Consider the following 13,026-nt stretch of genomic DNA (forward strand, 5'->3'; position numbering starts at 1 on the left):
ATTTTGTGTAAAATAATGAATCTATAATTTTTCTGTGTGCTGCCTAAATCGACGAATCTGCACGGACAACTGGTGTTGCCTAAATTGGCGAGTCTACACTAGGATGAGCATTGACACACTGCCTAAATTGGTGAATCTGTGTGCACGTGACTAATGGACTAGAGAAATCATAAAAATTACAAAACATTTATTACCTATCTGGTACCAAATTGGAGGCGATTGGAATGCTAAAGCATGTACTAAATAATGAGGATCGTCCCAAATCAACTGAAGGTTTTTTTTTTTTGAAGAAAAAGATAGTAACCACACTGATAATCAATCCATGTCAGTTGAAACTGTGTACTTGTATTTTTGTCTGTTTTGTGAAAACGATTAGTCTTCAAAGCAAGTAAATCTCCAGATTTTTGTAAGTATCATAAACCTTATTCTCTACAAATGCCTATAATATTTAATTAACATCAATTTAGAGATTTCTAAAGTCTAAGTGATAATATCGAGCTGTCAATTGTTAGTGATTGCTATAAGCCCTACACACCTAGTTGAAAACCACAAAAGGAAGAGTGACAAAGAGAGAGCACAACAAGTGGTATATATATATCTACAAAAGTGTTGCAAGAAGGGTAGCATACTAGTTATTATTGAAGTGGAAGTGTCAAGAATGGTATATATTATGTTATTGTGGAATATCAACTTCACTTAGCAAAACTAGGGAGCAAGGTCCAATTTCTAAATACAATTAATTAAACAAAACACTGACCAATAGCTTTGAAAATCTAAAGTTAAAAGCGGAACATGCTTGTGATCTGTACTGTTTTGATTATTCAAGAAGTGTATGCACTTAATTTCTGGCAATAAGCTTCAAAGTGCTTGTACAAAGACCTTGATTGTTACTCAATGGACATGTACTCAATTAAGTTAAACAATTATAGCTATTATCTACACATGGCCACTACACAAAGTAAAGTAATGATTACTTTTTGAACATTTTATGCGTAACTATTCAACCTATGACATTGAACCATTGAGCCTAATTTATATTGACAAAGAGAGTTGTAGAAAGGTCGTGAGAGATGCCAAAACATTCAAGCTTACAATTTGATGTTATTTGACTCCAAGGAGGCAACATGTTTCGATTCCAAATGTTACAAATTTGGTGGAGGGAAATATGCAAGTGTTACCATCTTCATCCTTTTCAACATACCAATTTGCACATAATCCATCCGCCTTTTTAGCCTGGTAAATTTTCTTTGATAAAGACTCATAAGAAATATGTTCATGATTGTCGTACACAGCTACCAACAAGAGCTTCTTTGCACATTTCTATCTAAGTACAAATTTGGCAAGATTCGTACGAATCTATTTCAAGCTGGGAATATCTTTTTGGAGATTTGACGGATACCATCCATCCTTCGATCCTGAACCATTAAAACTACCATGCCAAACATTATGTACTCAACTACCACAAGGGTTCCTGAACTATCCTTGTCATCACACTTAAGAGGAGTGTCCAACCTTTGTGGCATATAGGACATCAGAGGACGTACATGAGATGAGGGTAGGATTGCAGTAGAAACCTTTAGTATAGAAATGAAGCTTTATGTGAGCTTGGAAGCGAAAGCAACGATGAGAAGGGAGTAAGAGTTGGATGTCACATGAGGACATTTGACGGAACCCCATTTGTCCCTTGCATGGTCAAATCTATTATTCTCCGCATTTAAGTAGGGTGGGAGAGAGCAATGCAATGTGAGCCTGGATCTTCTCACTGCAAAACATGACACCCAGCATTACATCGCAAGGTGAGATTATCGGTGCAAGTAGTGACAATGGAATCGTCGCGCCTGATCCTTTGCTTTTTTGTTTTTAGCACCTTCAAGTGGTCCAAGGGAATCGGTCCTTGCATTCTAAGTTATACGGCATTCAATCTTATATGGATGAATGCTCATCGCCGACCTTTTTCACTCATGACTTTGGTAATCCACGTCGAAGCAAAGGAGTTGAGGTCTGCGTAGCGAGGCTGGTGTAGGCTACGATCATGTTGAGCGAGAGGGGGAGAAGAGAGAGAGAGAGAGAGAGAGAGAGAGAGAGAGAGAGAGAGAGAGAGAGAGAGAGAGAGAGAGAGAGAGAGAGAGAGAGAGAGAGAGAGAGAGAGAGAGAGAGAGAGAGAGAGAGAAATGAAATGTTATATTAACTGTCTTCAAATGGCCAAAATTAAACTAATACAATCCTTGTGTGTCTACTCCAATGGTTGGGTACAAAAATAAAATGAAGTAAAGTGAAAAACTGAAAAGACAGACTTGGCTCAATTACATTTTATTAGCATGAACCTTTTTAGATTCCTTGGTATGCACATCGTCTTACTAACACCTCGGAGCTCTGCATCCCAGCACATAACCAGGGGCTCATGCTTTGTTCGCGTCCTTCTGCCTTGCGGCTCACCTCGCAAGCAGTCATGTAGCCTTGTTGAGAGTTGTGTCGCGCGCTTGTACAAACCCTACACTGTGCCCTCTGCAATCGGCCATCACATCACCCCTCCCCGAATTGTTGAGGGCAAACACATCTGAGCTCGCATGTTGCTTCTTGAAGTGCAGAGCACTAGATGAACCCTCCACACACATACTCAAATCAACTCTAAATTTCTCGTCTTTCAAACACCATGGTAGAGAGAGAGAGAGAGAGAGAGAGAGAGAGAGAGAGAGAGAGAGAGAGAGAGAGAGAGAGAGAGAGAGAGAGAGAGAGAGAGAGAGAGAGAGAGAGAGAGAGAGAGATTTGATTGGGTTGATAACGAACGAGATCGTGTGGTTGTGTGGGAAAGCGAGTGGTTCCTCTGCATGAGGCAGTGGTTGGCCACAGACACAGAGAGAGGGAGAGAGAGAAAGAAAATGAGTCTTGTTGAGCTGCTTTGATGCTGGATGGTGGTGGTATCTGCAATTGCTACGCAAGGTGGAGTCTAGGATGAGTCAAGAGTGTTGAATGTAGAAGTGTTTGCGATGACAAAAGTGAGACTAAAGTTGGTGATGCTTTGTGGCTCTCAAAGTGGATGGCACCATGATGTGGTGGTTGAGATAGTATGGCATGGCGGCTACTATGCCTGCAAATGATGGTAGGGAAACGACGACTGCAGGTCATGCAGGGGTGGCCACAAAATTAGAAGGCCATTATTTATTCCTTATTGCGAGCGGTTGATTGATATGCAAAAATAAATTAAATAAATAAAACGTGCGGTGGTTGGGGAGTGTGGATGCCGGAGTGCATCACCAGGGTGGGGTTGTAAGGGAGACAGAGTGAGTGAGGTCGACTTACAAGAGACAGATTAAAGGAGATTTTGTTCTACTGGTAAGTATGCACCTAATGAGAGGTAGAGGAAAAAAAAAAGCTCGGATGACTGGTCGAAAGAGGGAGAGATATGAGCATGTGAGGTTACGCAGGCAGGCGAAGGATAGAGGGTGGTTATAAAAAATGATGCATGCAGTGGACAAGCGCTACAGGTCGAAGTATGTGTGTGTGGTTGATATGCACACCATGTAGCCAAAAGTGGGTTGGTCGGCAAGCCATCGTTGTCGGTCCTCGTTAGAGTCGCTTGTTGGATGCCGTAGGTGCGCTTCGACAAGCCTGCACGCCATCGTGTGTTGCTGACGTCCCCGCAAGCCTGCATGTCCTCTTTGCTCATGATGATAGCTAGGAGCTCACATTGATGAGCAGCTCTGCACGATGATGAGTGCCAACAACGTGCATGCCTCCCCCTACCATCAGCAAACAGAGTCACTAACGTTATTGTTCTTGGTCTTTTTTTTTGGAAGCCTCTTCGGGTTGTCTCCCACCTTCGTGAACCTTTCACCATTGTATTTTCAGTTCCCTCTGGAGAGTATTGGGCCTTGCACCAGTTGGTTACCGCATAAGAAGTTCTATTTTGCATGTTGTGTCCAATTGGTCTTCTAGTTCTTCTTCCTCCTAATAACTTAAGGAACACGAAGCTCAAAACTTCTCATTCCCCTTCTTCAAGCCTGTTGAGCCTCATTCACCTTGCCTACCTCTTCTACTGCAATATATCGAGTGTTCTTTCTCTCTCTATCAGATTCAATCAAATAATTCCCATAGTTGGATGTGATCTCTCTACTATATTAAAAGAGTTTATGTAAATACAATAAACAAATTGATTACTATGTTAACAATATTTACGCTTTCCTAAGTATATAAGATACCATTTCTTTTAGTTTTTTTTTGTCTTCCTATTCATGTTTACTTTTTACCACCACAAATTCTACAGGGTTATTGTTAACTATATATCAAAATTTCCCAGAAATATACAGCGTTAACCTGATAGATTAAACAAAGAAAATTTATACAAAACTAAATAAAAGTATGTAATTGTACTTATCCGTGTTACAGAATCGTGAAGAGATATGTTGTTAAAAGGTAAATCTTGCACAGAAATTTTTCTTGTTACCAAGAGCGTATCCTTGGCTCTGATACCACTGCTACAAACGGATGCGTGAAGGGCCCCGCAAAATACCCAAAATAGCACATTGCAAGCCATAAATGAACAAATGTGCATACCTGATGACTCGCACAAATCCATGATCGAGCTAAAAGCGAACAAAGAGAGACAAAGAGCGAGTTAGAGTGAGAGAGCACGTGCAGGCGTACCTCCTAGAGCGGAGTGCTATGCCGACACATCAAGAGAGAAGAGAGGAGAACAACATAGACACTAGGTGCAATCTCCCCTCGTGCAAGAGTGAGCATTTTCCTCTTGCACGTATTTACTTATAGATTTCTTGAATGCTAAAAAATGAGTACAAACTGGCCTGTCGGTCATAAATGGCCAAAGCTCATAAAAAGCACTTGAATAATAAAAATGTACATAAAAATATATATCCGTTCACATAGGCCTAGCTCGGTCAAGCCTTTTCCCACCTACCAGCTGCAATAAATGCCAAAATATCAATTCCATTACATGTGTTGGTCACATCCAATGACAACAACGTGTCCCAAGCCTCCTTAGGAGATTGAGTGTCATATATATGCCCAATCATAGTGTCATGTACAATGACAAAAAGCCAATACATGACCTTCTGAGTTCCCTAGTTCCAATCTTTAAATGTCTTAATTTGCGCCACTCGCACCTTCCTTTGGCAATGGTGGTGTTGTCTAATGCTTTCCATCAATGTAGTCCCAATAACCTTTGCCCATAAGGAAATTGGTCATTCTGAACTTCCAAGCATGGAGTTGTTTTTGTCCAGCTTCTCACTAACAAACTGGTTAAGTCCATCATTGTTGGACGACATGTCTCCGAGCAGCCTACTAAAAATAGTTGCTTACCACTTGTAATCACAATCTGCGTACATACAACTGTTTCATTGTACTAAATAGTATCTGTGCACACTGTAGCCTTCACACAGTCTCCGAGCAGCCTGCTAAAAATAGTCGCTTACCACTTGTAATCACAATCTGCGTACATACAACTATTTCATTGTACTAAATAACATATATGCACACTGTAGCCAAACCAAATCTTTATGCACCACCTATATGTAGCATCTGGAGAATCTCGAACCTTAGCATTTCTGTATGCGAATGCACTCTAGCTCCAAAACGGGGATCGAAATGCGCTTGGAATGGAAATCTGGATGCACAATTTTAGTCCAAAGAAGTACATAGAACACTGAGATGCACACTCTCCAAGAGGAATCACCTCAATCGGAGATCGCCGACGATGGCTCCCTGGAATATTGAAGCCGCCTCTTGGGTTGCTCCTGCTTGCTGCTCCAAACTCCTCAAACACAACCAGGCTCTAGTACCATGCCAAGAGATAGAGAAGGAGAGAGCTTGAGCTCTTGCAAGCGCACACACACACAATGATGGAGGCAAAAAACTGTACTTCTTCTTCTTCACTAGCTCAAGATAAGATGTCTACAAAACATAAGGGAAAATACAACATAAAAGAGAAACTAGTACAACACCCTATTATGAACCGCTAGTGAGTGAGGTGAATAGATAAGCGTGTTATCACTCCGGTAGGTAGACTAGCTCGGTGTACTACAACTATATCACTAGCGAAGATATGTGTATCTACCAAGAAGCGCCAGCGATGGTGACTATCGGTGGTAGTCATCCTTAGTCGTACATGTTGAGCTTGACATCTCAACATAATGAAGTCCTCAAACTTTGACTCAAGCGGATTAAATGCTCGTTGTAGATGATTCTTTGTATCATGATATAGATAGAGTACAAGAGCATCAATTACGAATTTTACGATGAGCACGTGACAACTTTGTCTCTACCATGACTAGAATTCTAAAAAGCACATTAGAGAAGTAAACCTAAATGTTAATGCATTAAAATGTCATAATAACTTACATGAAAATGTCATAAACATAAATGACCTCAAGACATAAATATAAAAAGACCAAAATGTCATAATAATTTTCATGAAAATGTCATAAACATAAATGAAATCAAGACATAAACATAAAAATTGATGTAAGTTATTCAAAATGAAAAGCTCAAAAGACATAACCCTCCCTACAGTGTGACATGGAGGTCTGTAGAGTCAAAGACAAAGTGTATATTTTTAAAGCACGGTCTTCCTTGCAGTGCAACACGGTGGTCTGCACAATTATAGATAAGATGAACATATACACTTATTTGGACTATGAAGTCAAGCATGTGACCTTGTCCAAAACAATCGATTACAAACTAAGTAAAAAATAGAAGATGTGCACAAATGGCACACAAATGATGTCGTAATGAATGGTTTTGGATAAGATTAGTTACTTCACTGTATGCAAATAAGTGTCACTCCTTAAGCCCTCTTTGCGGTGCGACACAATGGTTTGCACAACCAAAGACATAGCGTTTGTATTTAAGCCCTCCTTGCTTAAAGGGCACAACTTTCTATGCAAGCATTTAAGAAGATGTGTCTACATGAATATGGCAGATGTGATGACAGTGCAATGCTTTTATCTCTCATTGAATTTGTAATGATTTGTATTGAACAAGTGATCAATTACTTCATTGTAGATAAGTGTATAATTTTTTTACACCATCTCTATAGTGTGACGCGGTGGTCTACACAGCTAGAGATAGAGTGATTACTGAACTCTAGAGTACGACACAATGGTTTGCACGGATAGAGATGTGGAATCTAACTCTCTTTGCACTCTCCCTGCAGTGTGATGCGACGGTCTGCATAGTCAGGAAGAAAGTGTCTAGTTTTCTAACCGCCCTGTAGTGTGATGCGGAGGTCCACACAACCAGGAACATGTACCTAAGCTAGATAGTGTGACAAGGACAGGGTACTAACCTGCAAACTAATCCCAAAGTATGAGATTATGCTCTACAACATTAGGGTTAGCAAAAATAAAAAGTTAATTATAAATAATAAAAATAATCAAGAAAAGTTGAATGAGCACCTTAAGCAAAGGGCTCTCTCAAGTGCACTAACAAATCAGCAGGCAAAGGAATTTGGCAGTTCGTTCGAATTGTCAGCGCGACGATTTTTTTATCTATAAAATAGCAGTTTGATCAAAATATAATTTGATCAAAATAGAGTTCGATTGAACTATGATTTATACAAATAGACACGCGTTATATTGGAATACAACATTTAATTGTGTTTTATATGTATAAAAATCATTATACGGGCATATAAATGCAACTTAGCACACCGTTGTGTCTGGATCCAATAATGCTTCATAATCCATTTGCATATCCAACATACGAATCTTGAATGGTAGCATAAAGCTTGAAGTGGGATTAGCGGGTAGATAGAGATCACCTTCTTTTACTTGGTTTTTGTCCAATCGCCCGGTCTCTATTGAGGTTGGACGTCTATAATTCTTGAAAATGTTGAGGTTGTTGTACCATGACCTTTCATCCTTCTCTTCTTTGGAAAATGTTGAGCAATGTGTTTAGGTTCTCCACAATACATACATAGGCCATTGATGCGTCGCTTTTGCTTCTCTTGAGTTGAATTTAAACCGTGCTGAATCAATTTGCATGAGCTCAATGCTTGGTTATGGCCCTCTTGAATTGCAGGACCATCATGTGTCGCCGTTGTTTCAGACCACAACGATGCCCCGTGACTCTTCTCTTGTCGTCTCTCAAATAATCGATTATCACATTCTATTGCTTGAGAGACGAACTCGCTTAATGTATGAACCTTTGGCATAGTCAATAAAAGATCTTTTACATCATTCTTCAATCCCCATTGAAATTGGCTAATGAAATATTCTTCATGCCAAGTTAAATCACATGTGAGATGTCAGAATTTGGATGCATAAACTAATGCAGGCCTTGACCCTTGGTGGAGATTCTAAGCTTGGTTTCAGCTACACTTGCTCTATCAATATCCCCAAAGGTCTTAGAAAATTCACGTATAAAAGCTTCAAAGTCATAGGGGAGGGGAGATTCATTTTCAAGTAAAGGAGCAAACCAAGAGAGAGCCTTACCTAAGAGGAGTGTGCCAATAAGGCCTACTTGAGAAGCATCATCTGGATAACGCTCTTGTTGTCTTCCAAAAGAGGTTGCTCTACAAAATGGCTTTGTTAAATGAACACAAATCTACCCCTTATACTAGGAATGAAGCTTCATTCTTGTTCTAACATTGTACCAGGCTTTTGATATTCAACGATCTTTGTAGAATCACTATTACTATCTTTGGTCTATGGTTTCTTAGAACTGTTTTGCGTTATTTACATATATGTATTAAAACATCTACACACAAAGTTTTGTGATAAACCCATGGGAGAAAGGGAAAGAGAACCCCAATAAAATAAAATAAAATCCATCATCACAAAGGAAGAACTAGTTTCCCATAATTTCAGGATGACGGATATGGACACTCGATCGGGAAGAGAGAGTGAGAGAGCCACATCATTATCATTTGCATGCACCACTAGTATTAACGCTTATCAGATGCGCTTCTACGTGGCATCCAAGGAATTACACATCGCGCATGGGCACATGGAGGTGGAGGTGAAGGCCAAAGGGAAAAAGAACATTGGTTGCGCAAAAAGAGCATGGGCAACCACTATGGCATGCCCATGCTCAGGTGGGGATTGAGCTTTCCAGCCTCAATCGGTTCCCTATGTTGCCTCACAACAACTAATTGACACCATTTTTGGGAGATGGATCGGTGGTCCACAATCTTTGAACAATGTGGATCATCTGATTGCTTTCAGGAAAAAGAAATATACATCCGTTTCTGCCCTAGGTTCCTCCTACACACAACACTACCAATCAACCGCTAAGCTATCGTATGCCAATTGAAAGGTAGGTGGGAATATATGTTATTATTGTGAAAATTACTGTGAGGGGTTTACATGCCGTTCATATGGGGTTCACTTTGGATTCAATGTGATCACGTAAAGTTCACTTGGGAATTAGAGCGTTCGCTTTGTGTTTACAGTTCACATTATATTCACAACGGGTTTACTTTCATGGGGTTCACTCGACGTTCAATTGGTGTTTAATCCAAGATCAGATAGCATATGCCCGCTACGCCACCTTGCTGGCATATTCATTATTCAATTTTATAAAAATGGCCCCGTGATGCTTGCTTCTCTCTCCTCGTCAACTAGATCTCTAAGGTCTCTTGGGATAGTTTTCTACGACATTGAAATTCTCTTCTTCTTGGGTGTGTGTGTGGGTGTGGGTGTGTGTGCTAATAAAAAGAGGAAAATGGTATAATCTTTGTATTACCCAAGTGTGGTAGATTGATTATGCCATTTCCCTCTTGACTAATAGGTCTCGAGTTCAACTCTCCTCGTCTGCTAGATCTCTAAGGTCTCTTGGGATAGTTTCCTACGACGTTAAAACTCTCTTCTTCTTCTTCATCTCATTGTGATTAAACGGGTTGTGGGATGGCAAACATAGTGACGAGGATGGCAATGGTGCAGCTTCACTACCCTTTAGCTTCCTCCACGCTGCTCGGGCTACCCTCGCAGCATTAGTAGTGCCACAGCAGCGAGAACTTTTACCGTCAGACTTTCCCTCTCCAACTCATACGTATGTGTCCTCTAAACACATATCTCTGTACTTATGCACTCTTTGAGATCGATCACTTCTCTGCAAATCATGGCTTAGTCTGCTGGAAGGTCATCGTTTTTGCTGATTGTGCACTCAGACTAACAATCTGCAAAACAAATACCGGATGCGTCTCCCTCATACAGACTTCTGTAAATATGCATTGCTTTGGCTTGTTGTGTCTCTCGGAAATAGACTCATCAGAATTACAAATCATTTTTTGGCCCGAACTTATCTGGAGCAATGGAGGCGGTTGCTTCCCAGCAGGGCTTGGATGTCACATTGACCAATGCCGCAAGCAACCCTTGCGGACATGCCAAAGAGGAGGCATTGCATTGTGCATTGGATGCTGTAGAGCTCGAGCACCGCCAAGGCATTTTAATCTCGAGAGAAACTCTCTTCTCTCTCCTGCAGAAATTCCTTCTACAAAGCAACATTTCACTTGCCCGGCGACTCTATGCTCTCATAAAAAACAATGGATATGCTTCAATTTCTATCTTTCAAGACCATCTGATACGCTTGTTTGGTTCATGCCACAGCTTGCCTGAAGCGCTTCAAGTCTTTTCGAATGTTGCCAGGCCTAGCACGCACACATGGCATGCCATTGTTTCAGCTTATGCAAAGTGTGGAGAAGGCCAAATGGCCCTCAAATTGTTTGACAGAATGCAGCAGTCGGGTTTAAAACCAGATGTAGCTCTGCTTACTACGGCTTTTAAAGCATGCAGCATGGTAGCAGATTTACAAAAGGGCCAAGTAGTACATAACCAGATTGTGGAGGCTGGAGTTGTCATGGATGTGACAATTGAAAATGCTCTCATACATATGTATGGAAAGTGCAACAGATTAGAAGATGCGCACAAGGTTTTTGATGACATGATGCATCGAGATGTGGTTTCTTGGAATGCTTTGATTTCTTCATATGTCAAACATGGACATGGCCTTCTTGCTATTGATCTATTCATGAAAATGTGTGCAAGAAATATCGCACCGTGTGACATTACATTTTCCTGTCTGTTGAAAGCTTGCAGCCAGCTAGAAGATGTTCAGACAGGACGATTCATCCATGAAAGGCTCGTGTTTAGTGGGCTGGAATCAGATACTGTTATTGCAAACACCCTTATTGACATGTATGCGAAGTGTGGAAAGTTACAAGAGGCGCAAAGCATTTTCAACTGTTTACAAGCCAGAAGTCTAGTATCATGGGGTGCGATGATTTCAGGCTATGCCAGGCAGGGGTGTGGTCTCCTTGCTTTGAGAGTTTTTAATGATATGTTGCAGGAGAAAATTAAGCCAAATCGTGTTGTACTCTCTTGCGTCTTAAAGGCGTGCGGCTATGAAAATGTGAGATGCCAAGGAATGTTTGTCCATTACGTCATTATCAGAAGCAATCTTGAATCTGAAATAACTATTGGAAATGCTCTCGTTGACATGTACATAGCATGTGATAGCATTTTAGATGCTCAGAGAGTGTTCACTAGATTGTCTCAAAAAGATGGCACATCCTGGAACGCAATGATTTCTGGATATGCCCAACAAGGTTACTATATTCTTGCTCTTGAACTTTTTCAGAAAATGCAACAGGCTGGTTTTGATCTATGCAAACCTCTGGCGCTGTGTATCATCAAAGTGTGCACTAGTGTAGGAGAGATGGTTCAAGGCATGATATTGCACTTGCTGCTTGTAGAAACCGGACAAGAATCAGATGTCATGATTCAAAACACACTTGTGGATATGTATGCAAAGTGTGGCAGCCTGGAGGACGCTCAAAAGATTTTTGATACACTGCAAGACCGTAATCTTGTTTCATGGAGTGCATTAATCTCTGGCTATGCAGCTAATAGACAGGGCCAGCGTGCTTTGGATACTCTGGCTGAAATGCAGCAGGAAGGAAAGGTAGCCAATGATGTAATTTATTTAAGCATTATGAGGGTGTGTGTAAATAACGGTGAACTTGAACAAGGGAGGCTTATTCATGATCAAATCATCAGGGCAGAGCTTGAGTCATTACCACTGGTCAGTAACATGATTATTTACATGTATACAGATTGTGGGAGCCTGGATGAGGGACGAAAAGTATTTGATAACTTGCCTGTTCGAGATGTGGTGTCTTGGGGTGTGATGATGGATGGCTGTGCTCGAAATAAGGATGGGTTTCTTGCCCTTGAGCTTTTTGAGAAAATGCAAAAGGAAGGCATACAGCCAAACAAGGTTATTTTCACACTAGTCTTGAAATCGTGTGGTATCACTGGCTCAATAGAGCAAGGTCGCCTGGTGCATGATCAAGTGATTGACTCTGGAATTGAAGCAGATGTCGAGATAGGGACCACCTTGATTGATATGTATGGCAGCTGTGGGAGTCTAAGTGAAGCATGCAAATTGTTCAACATGCTACCTAGACAAGATGTATTTTCATGGAATGCTTTAATTGCTGGTTACTCTCAGCATGGCTATGGGAAGCTTGCCTTGCAATGCTTCCAGGACATGCAGGGTCAGGGTCTTCAGCCAGATGCTTGGACGCTCACAAGTGTATTGGCTGCCTGCAGTCATGAAGGCCACTCTGAAAGTGGCACTTTCACTTTTGCAGCAGCAAAGAGTGATAATGGCCTTATGCCAACAATGGAGCATATAAATTGTGTCATCGACAATTTGAGTCGGGTAGGTTCCCTATGCGAAGCAGAACAACTGCTTCAAACCATGCCAAATATGCCTAATGCTATAGGCTGGCTAACTTTGCTTACAGCCTACAGAACCTTTGGTAGCAACATGCGAGGCAGAAAAAGTTTCCATGAAGCTGCCCATTTGGATTCAGATATGGTCTTCATGTCACTTGATGCCAAATATAATTGCTAGTTATACATTGGAGAGTTAAGCAGGTGCAGCAGGTTAGACATGTCTCGTCTTGCCTGGAATTGGTTGAGTGTTTGGAAACAGCATTAAATACAAGGTAGGAGCAAGGGGGATTTAAAATACAGGATTTTTGGCATTCAATTTGCTCGATGTTGA

At 41.0% G+C, this 13,026-nt stretch overlaps 1 protein-coding gene across 5 annotated transcripts in view; it reads left to right on the forward strand.

Moving 5' to 3' along the window:
- Nucleotides 1–9,823: 9,823 nt before the first annotated feature.
- Nucleotides 9,824–13,026, forward strand: part of LOC147424052 (pentatricopeptide repeat-containing protein At2g33680-like) — a 42,768-nt gene continuing 39,565 nt past the window's right edge. For all 5 annotated transcript variants that reach the window (XM_086501574.1, XM_086501575.1, XM_086501573.1 and 2 more), the window contains exon 1: nt 9,824–12,967. In XM_086501574.1, coding sequence (XP_086357700.1) covers nt 10,267–12,873 — 2,607 coding nt within the window. In that variant the 5' untranslated portion in view covers nt 9,824–10,266 and the 3' untranslated portion in view covers nt 12,874–12,967. The remainder of the gene's footprint in view (nt 12,968–13,026) is intronic.

The sequence above is a fragment of the Adiantum capillus-veneris genome, chromosome 26, assembly GCF_014529385.1.
Source record: "Adiantum capillus-veneris isolate H3 chromosome 26, ASM1452938v2, whole genome shotgun sequence".
In the NCBI taxonomy this organism is placed as follows: Eukaryota; Viridiplantae; Streptophyta; class Polypodiopsida; order Polypodiales; family Pteridaceae; genus Adiantum; species Adiantum capillus-veneris.